Here is a 16,091-nt window from a genome sequence, read left to right as displayed (position 1 = left end):
CACTACACCGAGCTAATTTTTGTATTTTTAGTAGAGATGGGGTTTTGCTACGTTGGCCAGGCTGGTCTCGAACTCCGGACCTCAGGTAATCTGCCTGCCTCAGCCTCCCGAAGTGCTGGGATTACAGGCGTGAGCCACTATGCCTGGCTCCTTGAAGCACATTCCTATTTAGCTCTTGACTACTGAATAGAGATCAGTTTCCTTCGGATAGGAAGAGATTCCTGAGTCACCGGTGCAGTTCTCACTTTCAGAGTAGCTCTCCAGGTCCTCCTGGACACCTCTCTCTAACACCTCCGTAAACTCTAAGATTGTCTTGAGGGTTCTGGGGTTGGGGGAGTGCACTTAAAACCTAGGATTGAAAGGAAGCTTGGAAGGCCACTAATATAGTTTGGATGTTGTTCCTGCCCAAATCTCATGTTGAAATGTAATATTGGAGGTGGGGCCTGGTGGGAGATGCCTGGATCATGGGGGTAGGTTTCTCATGAATGGTTTAGTACCCTCCTCTTGGTACTGTCCCCATGATAGTGAATTCTCATGAGATCCGGTCCTTTAAAAGTGTGTGGCACTTCTGCCCTCTCCCTCTTGCTCCTGCTTTCACCATGTGACGTGCCTGCTTTTTCACCTTCTACCATGATTGTAAGCTTCCTGAGGGCTTCCCAGAAGCAAATGCTGCTATGTTTCCTATTCAGCCTACAGAACCTTGAACCAATTAAATTTCTTTTCTTTATAAATAATATTTTCTTTATAGCAATGCAAGAACGGACTAACACAACCACCAACTAACTGCCAAGGAGGACCCCATGCTTGAGGGAAACTAAGTCCAGTCTCACTGGCACAGTGATGAACTACAGTGGACAGCCACTCCTTGAGGGGTGGTTAGAGTTAAGGGACAAAAAATCATGGTCCCGGTCTAGAATAGCCAAGGATGAACTAGAACAAAGGAGAAAAAAAAAAAAGTGATTAAATCTAGCAAGAGAAATAAGAATAATTCATTACTGTTACAGTGCTTCACAGTTTTCTAAGCATTTTTATGTATTTAATCAAACATCATCTAATCCTAACCACAAGCAAAGAAGGGGTGAGGAAATGTTCAGAATAATTTCTGTCTGATTTTAGAAGACTTTGCTCAGTTACTTTTACCCTACATGGTGATGTGATCTTTTTTTTTTTGTACGAGACTGTTCATGGCAGAGAATTATAAGCAATTGAAGGACAGTTTCTATGGTGAAAAGTGTATTTTACATAAGACTATGGTCAGTGGATCTCTATTTTATGTCAGCATACACTGTCACAATTCCGTCATGCACTGGAATGAGGCTGTTATCTAGGCTTGTGGGTCTGATGGGACAAAGTCACTCATTGAGAAAAATTGTCTGAGGAAGGCTGAGGTCATGGCTAACCAGTAATTCTCAGATGGGCCTTATATTATTTTATTGTGTAAGTATTGAGGAAGTTCCCCAAGTTGCTTCTTCATGCCTACTGGGTATGTCTGAAAATATGCAAAAAAAGGCCAAGAATTTAACAGACAAGAATGACGTGATAGAAATATGTGCCAGTAAGCAAGCTAAGAGCCTGACCCAGATTTTCTTCCCAGTTTGTTTCTTTCTTTTTCTTTGGGTCCACTGGCCCTTTTCCAGCCCCCCTCCTAGCAAGCTGCTGGCAGCTCTCTCTGTGCCTCTGGGAAGCTAAGACAGAGCCCCATTGCTCCTTCTTCCCTTACCTGGCTCATTCCTATAGCGCTGCATGGGAATGGTCAATGTCTGTGAGCGTGGGGTTGCGTGTATGGCAGCTCATCAAAGAATCAAACTGTAGCATAACTACCCAGCCAGATAATTCCATTGTTCCTAGAGAGTTTGATGGGGCCCAGAAGAAGTAGCCGCCGGGTATATTCAGTTGGCACTGACTTCAACAGATGCTCTTAGAGTCTGAAGTCATGGCGTTGTCTGAGTGAGCTCACTGGGTCTGCCTGGGTCTTGCAGTACCTCCTTCCTGCCCTTGTGTTTATTTCCTAGCCCCAGTCCTCAAACCCCACCCACAGACTTGTGTCCAATTTCCAGAACTGAAGAGGACCAACTTCCCTCCTGACTTCTCAGACTCATGATTCTTCAGACATGACAAGTCCAGATCGAGACTGCAATCCCCAAGGAAGGCCAGCGGTCTTGCTCAGCAGAGACGATACAGCTAAAAGCTCTTTCTCACTTTAGGCAATTCATGCACTTGGTTAGACATTTATAGACTTCAATTGCTCATCCAAAAAATCTGGGTCATTCTTTACATAGCACTTCACACTTCGGAAGGAAAGCCATGCCCGGGGAGGAGCGTTTCTGTTGATGTCTGGTTTGGCTGAGGCAGTAGAGAGTGCTTCTGCTCTGGGAAGAGGGAGAGGTGGGCCAGTGCAGGCACGGTGGGCTCTCAGGGGACCTGGCATTTTCACCCCCTGGCCACTGGCTCCCAGACTCTCTGAGTTCCAATTGTCCTGACTAAATGGTGCCAATAATAGCTGACTTGTGTTGATGTCATGAAAAGTGGTGGGTTTAAGGGTTAGGCACTCTAAGGACATTTTTAGAGTATGTACTGTAATTCCAGTGAGAAAGGCTGGGTGGGTCTGTGGGGGTGTAGGGCTCCCTGGGGAGGAAGAAGGAGTAGAGGTGTGGTTGAGGGGGCTAGCCATGTAACATGGATGGCCAAAATGGTAGCGCTCTTCCCAGTATATTCCTACCTACCTGCTAAGCCCCGAGGAGAAGGACATGCTAAAGAAAGAGCCTTGGGCTGGGAGTGAGAGGGCCCTTCTTGTGGAGGTGCCTCAACTCACAGTGGCTGAGGCATGCTGCCTCGGTTTTCGCATTTTTAAATTTGAGCCCATGGTCCTGCTGCTGCATTAAGCTGTTGTACAATGCAAATGTTCGACACAGGTGAAGCTGTTTGTTGAACCTAAGTGCCACAAAAATGTAACATACTATTATCAGGTGTTCTCATGCAGAGAGAATAGTGTGGTTCTTCCGCCACTCGCTTGCTTCAGGGATGGTTTGTGTGGGTATGTGCCCATTTTGTACAGGTCTGTTCGTGTGGACCTAGATGCTGTGCAACTTGAAGGGCCTGCTCCTCCTTCCTGCTCCACTACTCTGGCCCCAGCAGCACACTGAATATCAACAGAACAGAGGGAGGAAGCACGGGTTCTTTTCCTTCCAGTCTTTTTCCACGTTGGCTTCTCTGCAGCAGGAGTTGAGGGGAGGCTTGGTTAGAACAAATCACCTTTGTCTGGGGGTTGGTTAACCAGATCTTTCCCTTTTGTGTCTGTGGCTTTGGTTGTTGCACCAGCTGTCATCACTGCCCCAGCGGTTGAGTGGGAGAGAATAGATGAGCCTGGCCAGCCCCTCTCCTGCTTTGGTAAGACTCCACTTAAAGGCCTGTTGTAGAAGTTTGAAATTGCAGGTTAGGGTTAATTTAAAGCTTGTGTATTGTTCATGTTATGGTATCCCCCAGTCATTACAAGTAAATAATTAAAAGCTAATTGTAACCAAGATATTCAGAGCTCCATAAATTCCTGGACACCGTAATATGACAAGAAATAGACACTAGTCTAACTATATGGCAGGCTCTTCTACGTGGGCCAGGGTATGACACACCAGGTTATCCCAGAAAGAAGAAGAACAGGACAAGCTTTACAAGGAACTGAGCTTCCCTTCTCCCAAATTCTCACCTTATCTTAACATTTTTATTCTTGGTTTAGGGCACCAACCACTTCAAGAAACTGCTGTTGCAATGTGGATTTCTCTGAGAGGATTCATCCTTGAAGTCCTTGTCTCCTGCAGAGGAATTTGTTGATCTGGGTTAACCGTCCAGTCACTGGGCAAGGCCCAGAGGGCATGAGATTAGGAGTGAGATGAGGAGCGGAATGGGTTCAGGAACACCTGGGGAGCAAGGAGACCAGACAGGAAGGAATACAGAAGGAAGCCCAGCGAGCACCAGCCCTCTTGAGGAGGCTTGCAGCTGAGGTGTGTGCATGCTGGAGCTGACCCACACCTGTCCTGAAAGCTGACTGCAAGCATCTCTTCCTAGCCACATGTTCAGTGACTCCACGTTGGTAGCTTGAAACTGGCCATAGTGGAAGTATTTACACCATGCAGATATGTGAACACTACAAACCAGGCTTCTCCCACTTCTCTCCCAGGAGAGCTTTTCATTAAACTCTTACAAGCATGCTGCTGGTGGCAACCATAATGGATTCTCCAACCTTCCCTTGAGGCGGGACTTAATCCTTAACAGATCACTTGCTTTCTCCTGATTGTTCTCCTCCCCTGAGTCTTGAGGGGCTGGGGACTAACAGAGACCAAAGTGGCCTTGGTGATATGTGTGAAATGGCTCAGGTCGTAGAAGGTATATAAGTTCAAAGTTTGTATCACCACATTCTTTTATCACATGCACTTCCTGCCTAAGTTGCTGCTGTCACTTCTAAAACACTCAACAAACAACGACCAGAAAACAAACTACTGAGCTTATTTTCAGCTTGCCAATTTTTATACACTCTCCAAACAGGATTTAATGAATGTAATAGTCTTGCTGACAAGTAGGTTTTATTTCTTTGGAATATTTATCACATAGTTAGTTATTCAGAATTCTGTGTATATACCTACCAGGTTCAACCTAGACCCAGCCTATCCATGTTTCTGGAGAGACTGACCTCCATCATCAACCTCAGCCTTACCACAGGCTCTGCACTAACCTTGCCCCCAGGTTTTCTGATCCTAGCTTTCCCATTGCCACCCTCTGGCCTCTGGTTGTGGCACACCTGATATTTCGTGTTAGGCCCTCAATGCTGACAGCTTGCCTATCCTTCATATACCGATCTGTCTCTGGTACACTCAAAATCCCTTCACACATCAAGAGATTTCCTTGGAAACCAAAACAAAGGAGAAGTGACTGTTCTGGAGCTGCTGTCTGGTCCTGGACATTTGATTTCATGTTTCATGTTTATCTTGCAGTGAGGTGTTTCCATCTCATCCCCCAGACAAGCCTTCACTGTAGGAAAGCTGGTCACCACCTCTTATCAGCAAGGAGCAGGGTCTGCATCGCCACCCTCTGCCAGTTTTCTCTCACGAGACTCTGATCATCAGGGAGCAGGTCTTCTCTCTCACAGGCAAGCAGCTTATTTCAGGCAATGACAGCAGTTTTCATATAGTTCTTCAGATCTCCTTTAGTACCTAGGACAGTGCTTTCCATAGGGTGGATTCATTGTCTTGTTGGTTAGTGGTGTCAAAAAATTATTTCTAATTGAAGTAGAATGAACAGTTGTTATACAGAATAGTTAGGAAGCCGTATCCTCATTGGAGGGGTCCAAGTAGAGGCTAGACAACCACTTACCTGTGATGGTTTTAGGAGGGAATAATGCATTTGGATAGAAAGAAAAGGTAGAAGATGGCTAGTCTTTTCCACCCTGATTGTCTGTGATCTCATAAACTATGGGATGCCAGCACTGAGTCTAATGGTGGAAAATAGGCTGTTGGCCCAGAGACAAATGACTCTCCAGAATCCACTTGGTTTTTCTGTTTTCTTGAGCAAGTGGTCTGCAGGTTGGGTGAGTCTTTAATTAATATGCTTCTCTAGCAGCGTACATTACTCCCCTAGTCAAATGGCAGAGTATGTAAGATCAACATTGTGTACCCCACTGAGGCTTCAACCCTTTAAAGTCTTTTCCTGTAAGTGTAAGGAGAAGCAGATGGTAATGAAAAAATATGCACATTTTATTATGCATTGCACATTTTACTTATTAGAATTTTTAGTATGACACCCTGCATTTTAAAAAGCCTAAAGATGAAAACAAAATGGAATTATTCATTGAAATATTTAAATCAGCTTGCAGCAATTATCTCAAAATATGAAAATAAAATCTAGCAGCCTGGAAGGTAGATCTTCCTTGACCACCCGCTTTGAAAGTCTTGTCTTTCAAAGGGAGCCTCTTCCTCTCAAAAAGGAAGACGTGCATGCTGTACGGAATGAGGGCAGGAAGGGACACATCCCTCATGAGATTGTATAGAGGCTGGAGCTTGTGTGTGGGAGAGCTGGTGGTGGGAATGAGGGCAGGTGACTACAATGAACCATTCTCTCGTTGAAAAGTAGAACCAGGACTGGAGAGGAGTTACCTCGGAGTTCTGGACTGGGTGTAGAGAGAGTGTTTCTGTCTGCTGCTTCCCTAACCACATCTTTGCCTCCCATTGCCGAGTGAGTCATCCTCTCCCGGCCTTACCATTTGCCAGCACTCACTCCCACAGACACCATGTGAGGATTAACAAGCCGCATTGTGGGAACATCACTGAAACTCTGTGGAAGAAGCGGTGCAAGGTAAAAGTGAAGTGTGAATATGATTGTGAATCTTAAGCACAGAACCCTGAGTTCTTAAAGGCAATTTTTAAGATTAGTATCAATCAACCAAAGCTCACAAGAGTTTTTCAGAAATCACCAGAGTACAAAAGCTATTTCACAAAATGTGCAGCGGCTGTGACCTTAGTGAGATTTCTTAGACTTGTAGCCATAAGGACTGGAAGAGTTTGTAAAGCTCAGCTCCCACTTTATTCTTGAATTCCTTATCCTGACAAATGGTAATTCAGCATGCAGCCAGGTATAGTGGAAAGAGAAGGGGCTCTGGAATCAGAAAGACCTTGGGCCAGGTCCCAGCTCCTCCACCCATTGTCTCTTTGACCTAGAGCAAATTACCTAATCTCTCTATGCTTTGATTTCCTCAGCTGTGAGTTGTGAACAATGCCAACATTGCAGGGTGGCTGTTGAGAATTAGAAAATGGTTAAAGTGTTTAGCACAGCTCCTGGTATTTAGTAGGGCTTCAATAAATGATAGCTGCTATGCTAATTACAATAATTTTTATTAAGTGTTGTTCTTCAGGCTCTTTTTGAATATCTCTGTGATGGCAATGCTTCCATCATTAGACAGTACTAATGGTTAGAATTTTCTGCCACACATTGTGCCCAATCGTATTTCCTGTAATTTCTATCCATCTACTCTAGTGCTGCCTTTTGTGGCCCCACAGAACAAGTCTAAACATACTCCCACGAAGAACACTTCAGATATTTGAAGACAATTTTAATCTGTTCCCCAAGTTTTCTTCATGGCAAACCCTTTAGTTCCTGGAATCCTTCCATAGGTGACTTAGTTTTGATCTCAACAAGGACACGTCTAAGTCCCTTTTCCTCATATATGAGCATCCATGGGAAGATGCTAGCCAGCCATAAAGGAAAGTTGAGATGGCCAGTTTTAGATGCTATCCATACTGAATAAGCTGGCTTTTGTTCCATGGTTCATGTGAACATTCTAATGCATACCCTACAAGTATATTTCACAGTTTCTTCTTTTCACTGTAGTTTCACCATAGTGTTCAGGAATATGAACACTGCTACCTGTGAGGAAGGGTACATTGTAAAGACTGTATTGTCAAATGCTGCATTGAAAAGTCACCCCTTGTAACTGTGGTAGGTTTGATTGCATTATTGCCCCCTGACTTTTTACCTTCTCTATGTTAGTGATGTGTTCCATGTGACTTTGAAGTTCCTGCCCTATGACTTTATATTCAGTAGTGTGACTTGCTTTGGCCAACAGAATGAGTCAGAAGAAACAGTATGCCAGCTCCAAACCTAGGCTTCAGAGGCCTTGGGTATTTCCAGTTTTACCCATCAGTGTTCTGCCATCATCATGAGATAACCTACCCCCGCTAGCCTACTGGCCCAAGGAAGCTGGCAGGCATGTAGGCTAGGGCCCTTAGCGGCACCCAGCCTGCACTAGCTGAATCTGAACAACTCACAGAAGCTTGAGCAAAAGTCAGTGATTACTGCTTTAAGGCACTGAGTTTTGGGGTGGTTGGTTATGCAGAATTTTTGTGGCAAGAAATAATTATTATGGAAATTATGTGGGGCCAAAAAACGTAAAGTAATACCCTACCTGGACAGAGTACAAGTTTAGAAGAATTAATGAAAGATTTACAAAACTATAACCAAGCTAGATGAACACTTTATAAAAATGATTTACCAAATTGTAACTTTGAATTTCTTTTGCAAACTGTGACCAAGAAGAAAATAAATGTGTATATTTCACAAATGAAATAGGTAATGACAAAAGCAAACTCAATTTCTAAATATATGTAAAAAGTTAAGGTGTTTCCTATTTGACATAGTTCACTCATTTACTCAAGAAATGTTGAATGAGTCATGTGTCAGTACCATTCTAGGCCCTGGAAATATAGTTGTGGGAAAAATGGACAAGGCCCACATCTCGTGAAGCTTGTATTCTACTGGAGATTTAGAAAATAAAAAATTAAATAAATTAAGCAGATAACTTCAGATAATGATAAGTGCTATGAGAAAACTCAGGCAGGGTAAGGAATACCTTAGGTAGTTTAGAGAAGACTTCTCTGAGGATGTGACATTAAAACTAAGATCAAAATGGCATCAATCATTCAAGGGAAGAAAGACTACATTGAAGAGAATAGCAAATGCAAACAGCCTGAGGTAGGAATAAGCTGGGAGTGTTCGAGGTATAATTAGACGTGTGGAGAGGAGTAATGTGGTATGAAGTGAAGTGGATGATATTTAAAGAGGCCAGGACATGTAGTGCTCTTTTGGCCACAGTAAGGGGTCTGTTTTATTCCAAGTGGAATGGAATCCCCTGAAGTGTACTAAGTACACGACTTGCTTTATGGGTTTCAGAAGCTCAGTCCTGACTGCTGTACAGGGAATAGATTGTAGGTGGACAAGAGCGGAAGCAAGGAGTTCGATGAAGTCATTGCATCATGGTGGCTACAACTAGGGTGAGGTCAAGGATAGAGAGAAATGAGCAGGTTTGAGATATATATTGGAGGTAGAATCAAGACTTCCTGATGGATTGAATGTGAAGGAACATGAGCAATGAAGGATAATGCCTAGGTTTGTAGTTGGGGTTACTGAGAGGATGGTTGGTGGTGCCGTTTCTGGAGATGAGGAAGATGCGAAGAATAGTGAACTCGGAGGAGGAAGAGGTCAGGAATTTTGTTTGAATGAGTTAAGTTGGAACTTAGACGTTGAATGGGATTTGCCAGGTAGGCTACCGGACATACTAACTGGGTAGTGAAGGCTGAAGAGACCAGTTGGGCAGTCATCAGCATATAGATGGCATTTTAGCCAAGGGACTAAACGAATTCATCTAGAATAAAGAAGTGAAAGTTTTATTTTTAATTGAAAATTTCAGAAGTTTTAAATTTTAAAAACTGTCAATAAATAAAAGCAGCAGCAGGAGGCCTCAGCCACAGAGCATGCTGACATTTAAAAGCTCAGCAGAAAAAGAGGAGACAGAAGAAGAGCCTGAGAGAGAGGCTGGGAGAGTGTGATGTTATGGAAGCCAAGAGAAGAAAGTGTTCCAGGAAAGAGAGTCATCAACTTGGGTTGTGCTGGGTTGAATGCTACTGAGTCATAAAGTAAGATAAGGACCAAGGCGTAACTATTGGATTTGGCAGTGTGGAGCTGATTGGTAACTTCGAAAATAAAAGATTTAGTGGAATAATGGACACAGAAGTCAAACGGAATGATTGAAAAGTGAATGGGAGAAAAGAAGCTGATAACAGTGAGGTTTTGCTAAAAATGGGAATGGAGAAATAGGTAGCTAGAGAGGATGAGAGTTTAAGGTTCTGTTTTGTTTTACTTGGTTTTGAATTGGAGATGCAGAGTCATATTTAAATGACCGTGGAAATAAACCCACAGAGAGAAAAGTTGATGCTGTGGGAGAGAAAATGGACAAATGCAGGATCAATGTCCTTGAGAAAGGGGGAGACCCAGAGCACAGTGAAGTGTTGGCCTTCCATGCTAACAGAGGAGGGCAGGGGGTAAGGGCAACAGAGTGCCAGTGAAATGGTGAATTTGGGGATGGGAAGACGAAAGACACTGTCAGTTTACATATATGTATATATATTTTGTCGTTTAATTTTAATATATACGCTTTTAAATTATTGAGATGGCCTCACGCTCTGTCACCCAGGCTGGAGTGCGGTGGTGTTATCATAGCTCGCTGTACCCTCAAACTCCTGTGACCTCAAGCGATCCTCCCACCTTGACCTCCCAAAGCACTGGGATTACAAGCGTAAGCCACTGTGCCCAGCCACTTATATTTTCTCAAGAGATATGACTTCAGGTCATCATTTGAGGAGCCAAGACTTCTGAATCCTGAGCCCAAAAGCACTGTCCTTCATTTGCCGTTTGGTACACTTGAAGCAGAATGAACATGATAACCCCTTTAATCTCATGTATTTTAACGAGCAATACAGATGACAAAATTCATGTATATTCTTTCATTTGATACTTTTGCCCTGAATAATTGAAGTTCCCAGTCTGGAACAGAATTCAGTTTGTATAAATGAAGACACTATAATGAAGGGACTACTTACAGAGATGAGAGTGGAATTAAGAGATGTACCCAGAAACTATCAATAGTCAGAAGTCATTACCACCCTTGGGGCCAGTGGGTCAAAGGACATTAATAGTATTAGATCCAACGAGAGCTGGTGCCAGGAAGGGAGGACCAACCAGTGTGATCATTCATTGTAGTCACTGTCAGGGGAGTGGTGTCAATGCAGAGAGAAAATGAAAAACAAATATCCTGACTTCCCTCCACTCCCATGTCTTGCTGGTGCTTCCCAATGGCTAACCCAACTGGAAGCTAGCTGGCAAGTGAGTGGGCTGTCATGGTGAAAGAATCGACCTGGCAATGAATAACCAGCACAGCTCCTAACACTTCATGCCATAAATGTTGAAAAGATTTTTGAAAACCACTCCAAGGGGAATCTTTTTACCCAATGCCAGTGTATAAATGCATCTGATTATTTGGTGCCAGCTGGGATTTGGAAAACCTGGCTAACCGTGTTCTTTAATACAAATCATCATGAGTACTTGTAATCCACTGGCAATCTTAAAATGTAATGTTTGACCATAGTCTTTTATTTCCATCCAGAGGCATATTAACCATAAAACTGGAGAAGCATATATTTCAGGGCCCCTCACTTGCATAAGCCCCTTCCCAGGCCATGGGAGGACCCTAGAAGTGTATTCATATGGCCATTTGTTTTTGTAAAATTTGTAAAGGTAAGATATTTTAACTGCAATCTATTAAAAACCAACTTTTCTCACTTTGACCTTAGAGAATTCTCTCCCTGCCCCCACCCCGACCAGTTATATGAACTTTAGGCCCCACAAAACCTGGATCTGCTTCTGCTTTCAGTGAGACTCAAGTGTGCTGATGCGGATTTTATCCCTTTCCCGATTTCACCACTGTGGAGAGGGAAAGGGGTAATGAATGGGCATCACAGTGGACATTCTGCAAGGGGAGAATGTCGTGGGAGGATGAGAAACACAGAGGGGGGCGGTGCCAGGGACAAGGGAAGAAAATCACTGTGCCTGAAGGATTGCACCTGAGTCACGGAGGGTGTGCAGGTGTCTACCAGGTGACTCATTTCCTTCCAGGGCCTAACGCAGGTGCTGCTGTTTATATTTTCAGATGCGGATGGAAACCTGTGTCGAAGGAACCATCTGTTGCAAGTCGTGCTCACCATGCATCGGATTATCATCTCCTCTGCAGAACTGCTCCGAAAAGTTGTCACCCTATATCCTTTAACGTAGAGGCTGGCAATCCCAAAATGGGATCCGCCCAAAACAGAGCTTGAAATTCGAAGCTTTTATTTTTATTGGTTTAAAATAACCCTGAGTGGCAAATAGGTTCATACGTTGTTTCAGGGGTATGGGTGCATGTGTTGGGGGTGTGTTCGTGTAACCTCTGTTGGGTGGGGCAATGTTACTGATGCTGATTGCTCTGGGGGGTGGTCAAAGAAATCAATATGCAAGCACAATCTTCAGTCTCTTAATAGTAAAAAATACTGTTTCTGTAGAGTGTCCAAAATAGACATTCATCCTGTGCAGATTGACACAAGTGCAAGCATGACTCAAAGATAAATTTCTTTCTGGCTTTCCTGTCCAATACTTCAACTTTCTCCACATTCTGAAGAAAGATTCCCAGTGCCACAGCGTCTGGAGGATCTGCTGGTGCCTTATTGCTTCAGGCAGGAGGACTGACTGTGCCAAGAAAAACCTGCTGGATTTTAACCTTATTATGGGGTATGAATCAAGTAGGGTGGAGAAGGCTCCTGCTTTCTCCTTCTCGCTGGTGACACTGTAAGCAGCAACCCCCACAGAAGAAGAGTTGTAGGTGGAGTGAGACCGTTTAGCACCCAAGGTTCAGGTTCTTGGTACTGTGTCATGACTTGTAGCTGCTCTAACACTTTCCCACTCTCCTAACTCCCCACGTTTCATCTTACAGCACACAGAAAAGATAAAAACCATCAGGACTGAATCCCTTCTCTATGCCTATTCATGAATCTTTCCCTCTCATCTCAAAGGAGGTGTTCTTCAGTAGCACACAAAGTGGGGGAGCATTGGGAGAAGTGCACATAAATAAGAGGTGCAGGTCATAAGTGGGTGCCTCTTCTGCAGAGAATTTTAAACCGTCATGAAACCAACTCAATGCCTACTTTTTATTAACTTCATGTACCAGTGATTATAAACAATATCAATGATTAAATACTCCTCCCTAAAAACTTGTTTGTTGGCCTAGGGACTAAATTGTACCTGGGGTGGCTGGGCACAGTAACTCACTTGTAATCGCAGCACTTTGGGAGGCCAAGGCGGGCAGATCACTTGAGGTCAGGAGTTCGAGACCAGCCTGGCCAACATGGTGAAACCCCATCTCTACTAAAAATATGAAAATTAGCCGGGTGTGGTGACACACACCTGTAATCCCAGCTACTCATGAGGCTGAGGCAGGAGAATCCCTTGAACCTGGGAAGTGGAGGTTGCAGTGAGCTGAGATTGCACCACTGCACTCCAGCCTGGGCAATGAAGTGAGGCTCTGTCTCAAAAAAAAACCCAAAATTGTACCTTGGGGTTCCTGCCCTTAGTGCACTACTGGGTGCCTACACAGTGGGAGCAGACCCCCCTCTCCTCTTCCCATGGTCCCTCATACTTCTTACAGAATCTTACTCCACCAGCTATTGCCTCTCCTCTACTTTCAAACTCTACCTCTTCAATGGCACCTGCCCCTTAGCCTAAAACACATTCAAGTCTCTTCATCTAAAAATCAGCTCTTAACCCTACCTCCCCTTCATTTCATTGTTAGGGTTAAAAATTTGATGTGAAAGCGTCTTAAAATAGTCCACACTCACTATGTCCAATCTCTTTAGTCCTCCTCACTTCGTAACAGTGTTAAGTTGGCCCCCAGTATTTGAACTTTCCTCTGATGTCACCAGTAACCTCCTAACTGCAAAGCCCAATGGCTTTTTCTCATCCTTGTTTCCATTGACCCCCAGAAGCATTGGGCATGACTGACAACCCCGTTCTCCTCCCAGCTGTCCCTCCAGGCTCCAGGAACTGCACTCTCCCGGCTTTCCCACATCTTGGGTTGTGCCTTCTCCAGCTTTTCACCTAGAGGCTTCTTTGAGCTCTGCTTACATATAGGTATAATGTCCTGGTTTTCCTTTCACTCAGCTTCCTTTCTGTGGGTGATTTCTCACCAGAATTTCTACCACGGTTTCCACCATTCTTCTGTGCTGATGGTGACTTTCAAGTCTGCATTTCTCTAACTTAAACCTTTCCCTTTTTTTTTGGAAATTGGTGCAGGGAGAGGGGTCTCACTCTATTGCCTGGTCTGGTCTCAAACTCCTGGCATCAAGTCATCCTCCCACCTCAGCCTCCCAAAGTGCTGGGATTACAGGCATGAGCCACTGCACCCAGCCATCTAACCTAAACCATTTTTCTTAGGTTTATACCAGTTTGTCCTGCTAACACTTAAGACTTTAATATATTCATTAGCTCACTGTCCCCACCCACAGCCACTACCTCATTCATTCTCCTTTGACACTGGTACAGCCTTGTTTTGCCTCACTAGGCTGCATTCTGAGAAATACATCATTGGGCAACTCCGCCATTGTGTGAACAGCAAAGGGTGGACTTACACAAACCTAGATGGCGTAGCCTGCTACACTGCTAGGCTACATGGTACAGCCTGTTGCTCCTGGGCTACAAACCTGTACAGCAGGTTACTGTACTGCAGACTATAGGTGGTTGTAGCACGATGGTAAGTATGTATGTATCTAAACATAGAAAAAGTACAGTAAAAATATGGTATAAAGATTAAAAAATGGTATGTATGGGGGGCACTTACCATGAATGGAGCCTGCAGGACTGGAAGCTGCTCTGGGTAGTCAGGGGTGAGTGGTGAGTGAATGTGAAGACCTAGGACATTACTGTACACAACGGTAGATTTTATCAACACTATATACTTAGGCTATACTAAATTGATAAAAAATACTTTTCTTCAATAATAATTTAGCTTACTGTGACTTTATAAACTTAATTTTTAAAACTTTGACTCTACACACTGTACAGCTGTGCAAACATATTTTCTTTATATTCTATAAGCTTTTTTGTTTTAAAAATGTTTAATGTTTATTTACTTTTTAAACTTTGGTGTCAAAATCTAAGACACAAATACAGTAGCCTAGGCCTATATTGGGTCAGGATTATGAAGACATGACGAGGCAACAGGAATTTTTCAGCTTCATTTTAATCTCATGGGACCACTGTCATAGATGTGGTCCGTCATGGACCAAAATGTTATGCAGCACATGAGTGTATTGTCATGGTCAATTTCAGTTAATAGTGTTAGTATCTATTCTTGCCTAAACCAGTAACATCAGAAGCACTCTTGACTTTTCCCCTGCTTCCACCTCCTATAGTCTGTCACCTGATCCTGGGCCTTTGACTTCAGAAATGACTTACCTGGTCTCTGCTCTCCATTCCTATACCATGCCTTAGTTCATGTCTCCGCAGTCCCTCTCCCGGACCCCTGTCCCATACCGGTCATTGTATCTACATGGTCCGCCTACCCCACCTCATGGTGGCTACCCTTGAAATTCTTTCCTACAAAGCAAATTGGGCAGGCCATTGCTTCTGAGCCTCTGCAGACTACGGAGTTAATGTCAGCTCCTTAGCTTGCCAGGAAAAGGGCCTCCTCAGTCTGTCCCCAGCGAGTTTTTCCTGCTTCATTCCGTAGCTCTCTGAGAAACCCTTTCCCTTCCTCACTGAACTTCTCAACATACTGGATGTAATAGGGCCTTTTATAATTCCTGTGCCTTCAAAGCCTCTCTACCCTCTTTGTTTTAGCAAGCTCTTTCAGTACCCTTCTGGGAAGCTTTTCCTGACTTTTCCAGCCCTTCTCCCCTTTTAAAAATACTTCTAGTGTTTTAAAGTAGTATTCTTGATTGAAAATCTATTTAATTCCTTTCATTTTAGTTTTGTATTGCTTAAGTCAAAGTGTGTTTCTCCTATCTCTGGCCTGGATGTAGTCTGCGCTGGAAAACCCACAGGGAGTGGGAAGTGTTTTTATTCTGTTAGCCAAATGAATCTGTCTACCTAAACTTCAGTCTGTAAGTTTTGCAGTGTAATGCCTGTGTCCTCTGGTCTTTGTAGATGACCGTTTTAAGTAAACCGCAGAACCTTTGTGTCTAGCTGCTGTGATTTCAATTTGGTTAATAATATAAAGATTGCAAGGGTACTGAAAAGTTGATTGAATTACAAATTAAGCAAGATATAAATATATTTTTGTATTTTAAAAGTACATACACTGTAACTTACCTATTTGTGTGTCATCTCCCCCACTAGACTCTGTTTTTCAAGGATAGGGAGCAAGGCTTATTTATCTTGTATCTAGAACTTAGTTTCGTGGCTATTTCATGGTAGGACACTATAAATGTTGCATTACTATGGGTGCAAACATTGGGATACTTTTTGCATTTACAAGAACTTTTACATGTGATAAAGATGTAACCTGGGGTAGGGGAAGGGATTCTGAGAGTATGAAATAATACTCCTGTAATGAAAGCCAGGTTAAACATTGAAGGCAAAATTATTTTCTTTCTTTACGCTTAGTTTCCCTGTTCTCTGACCTGGAAGTAATATAATTTTTAGTTAAATAAGCTCAGATGGTCTCTTGATTTCCGTTGTTAAAAGAAGAGTGG

General features: G+C 43.5%; 1 protein-coding gene across 3 annotated transcripts in view; it reads left to right on the top strand.

Moving 5' to 3' along the window:
* Positions 1 to 16,091, top strand: part of RASGRP1 (RAS guanyl releasing protein 1) — a 77,099-nt gene that overhangs the window by 27,146 nt on the left and 33,862 nt on the right. For all 3 annotated transcript variants that reach the window (XM_008017096.3, XM_008017095.3, XM_038009824.2), the window contains exon 3: positions 11,522 to 11,627. In XM_008017096.3, coding sequence (XP_008015287.1) covers positions 11,522 to 11,627 — 106 coding nt within the window. The remainder of the gene's footprint in view (positions 1 to 11,521; positions 11,628 to 16,091) is intronic.

Source organism: Chlorocebus sabaeus, chromosome 26, assembly GCF_047675955.1.
Source record: "Chlorocebus sabaeus isolate Y175 chromosome 26, mChlSab1.0.hap1, whole genome shotgun sequence".
In the NCBI taxonomy this organism is placed as follows: Eukaryota; Metazoa; Chordata; class Mammalia; order Primates; family Cercopithecidae; genus Chlorocebus; species Chlorocebus sabaeus.
Note: the sequence above shows the minus strand (reverse complement) of the source record. Positions and strands in the feature narration are given on the sequence as shown.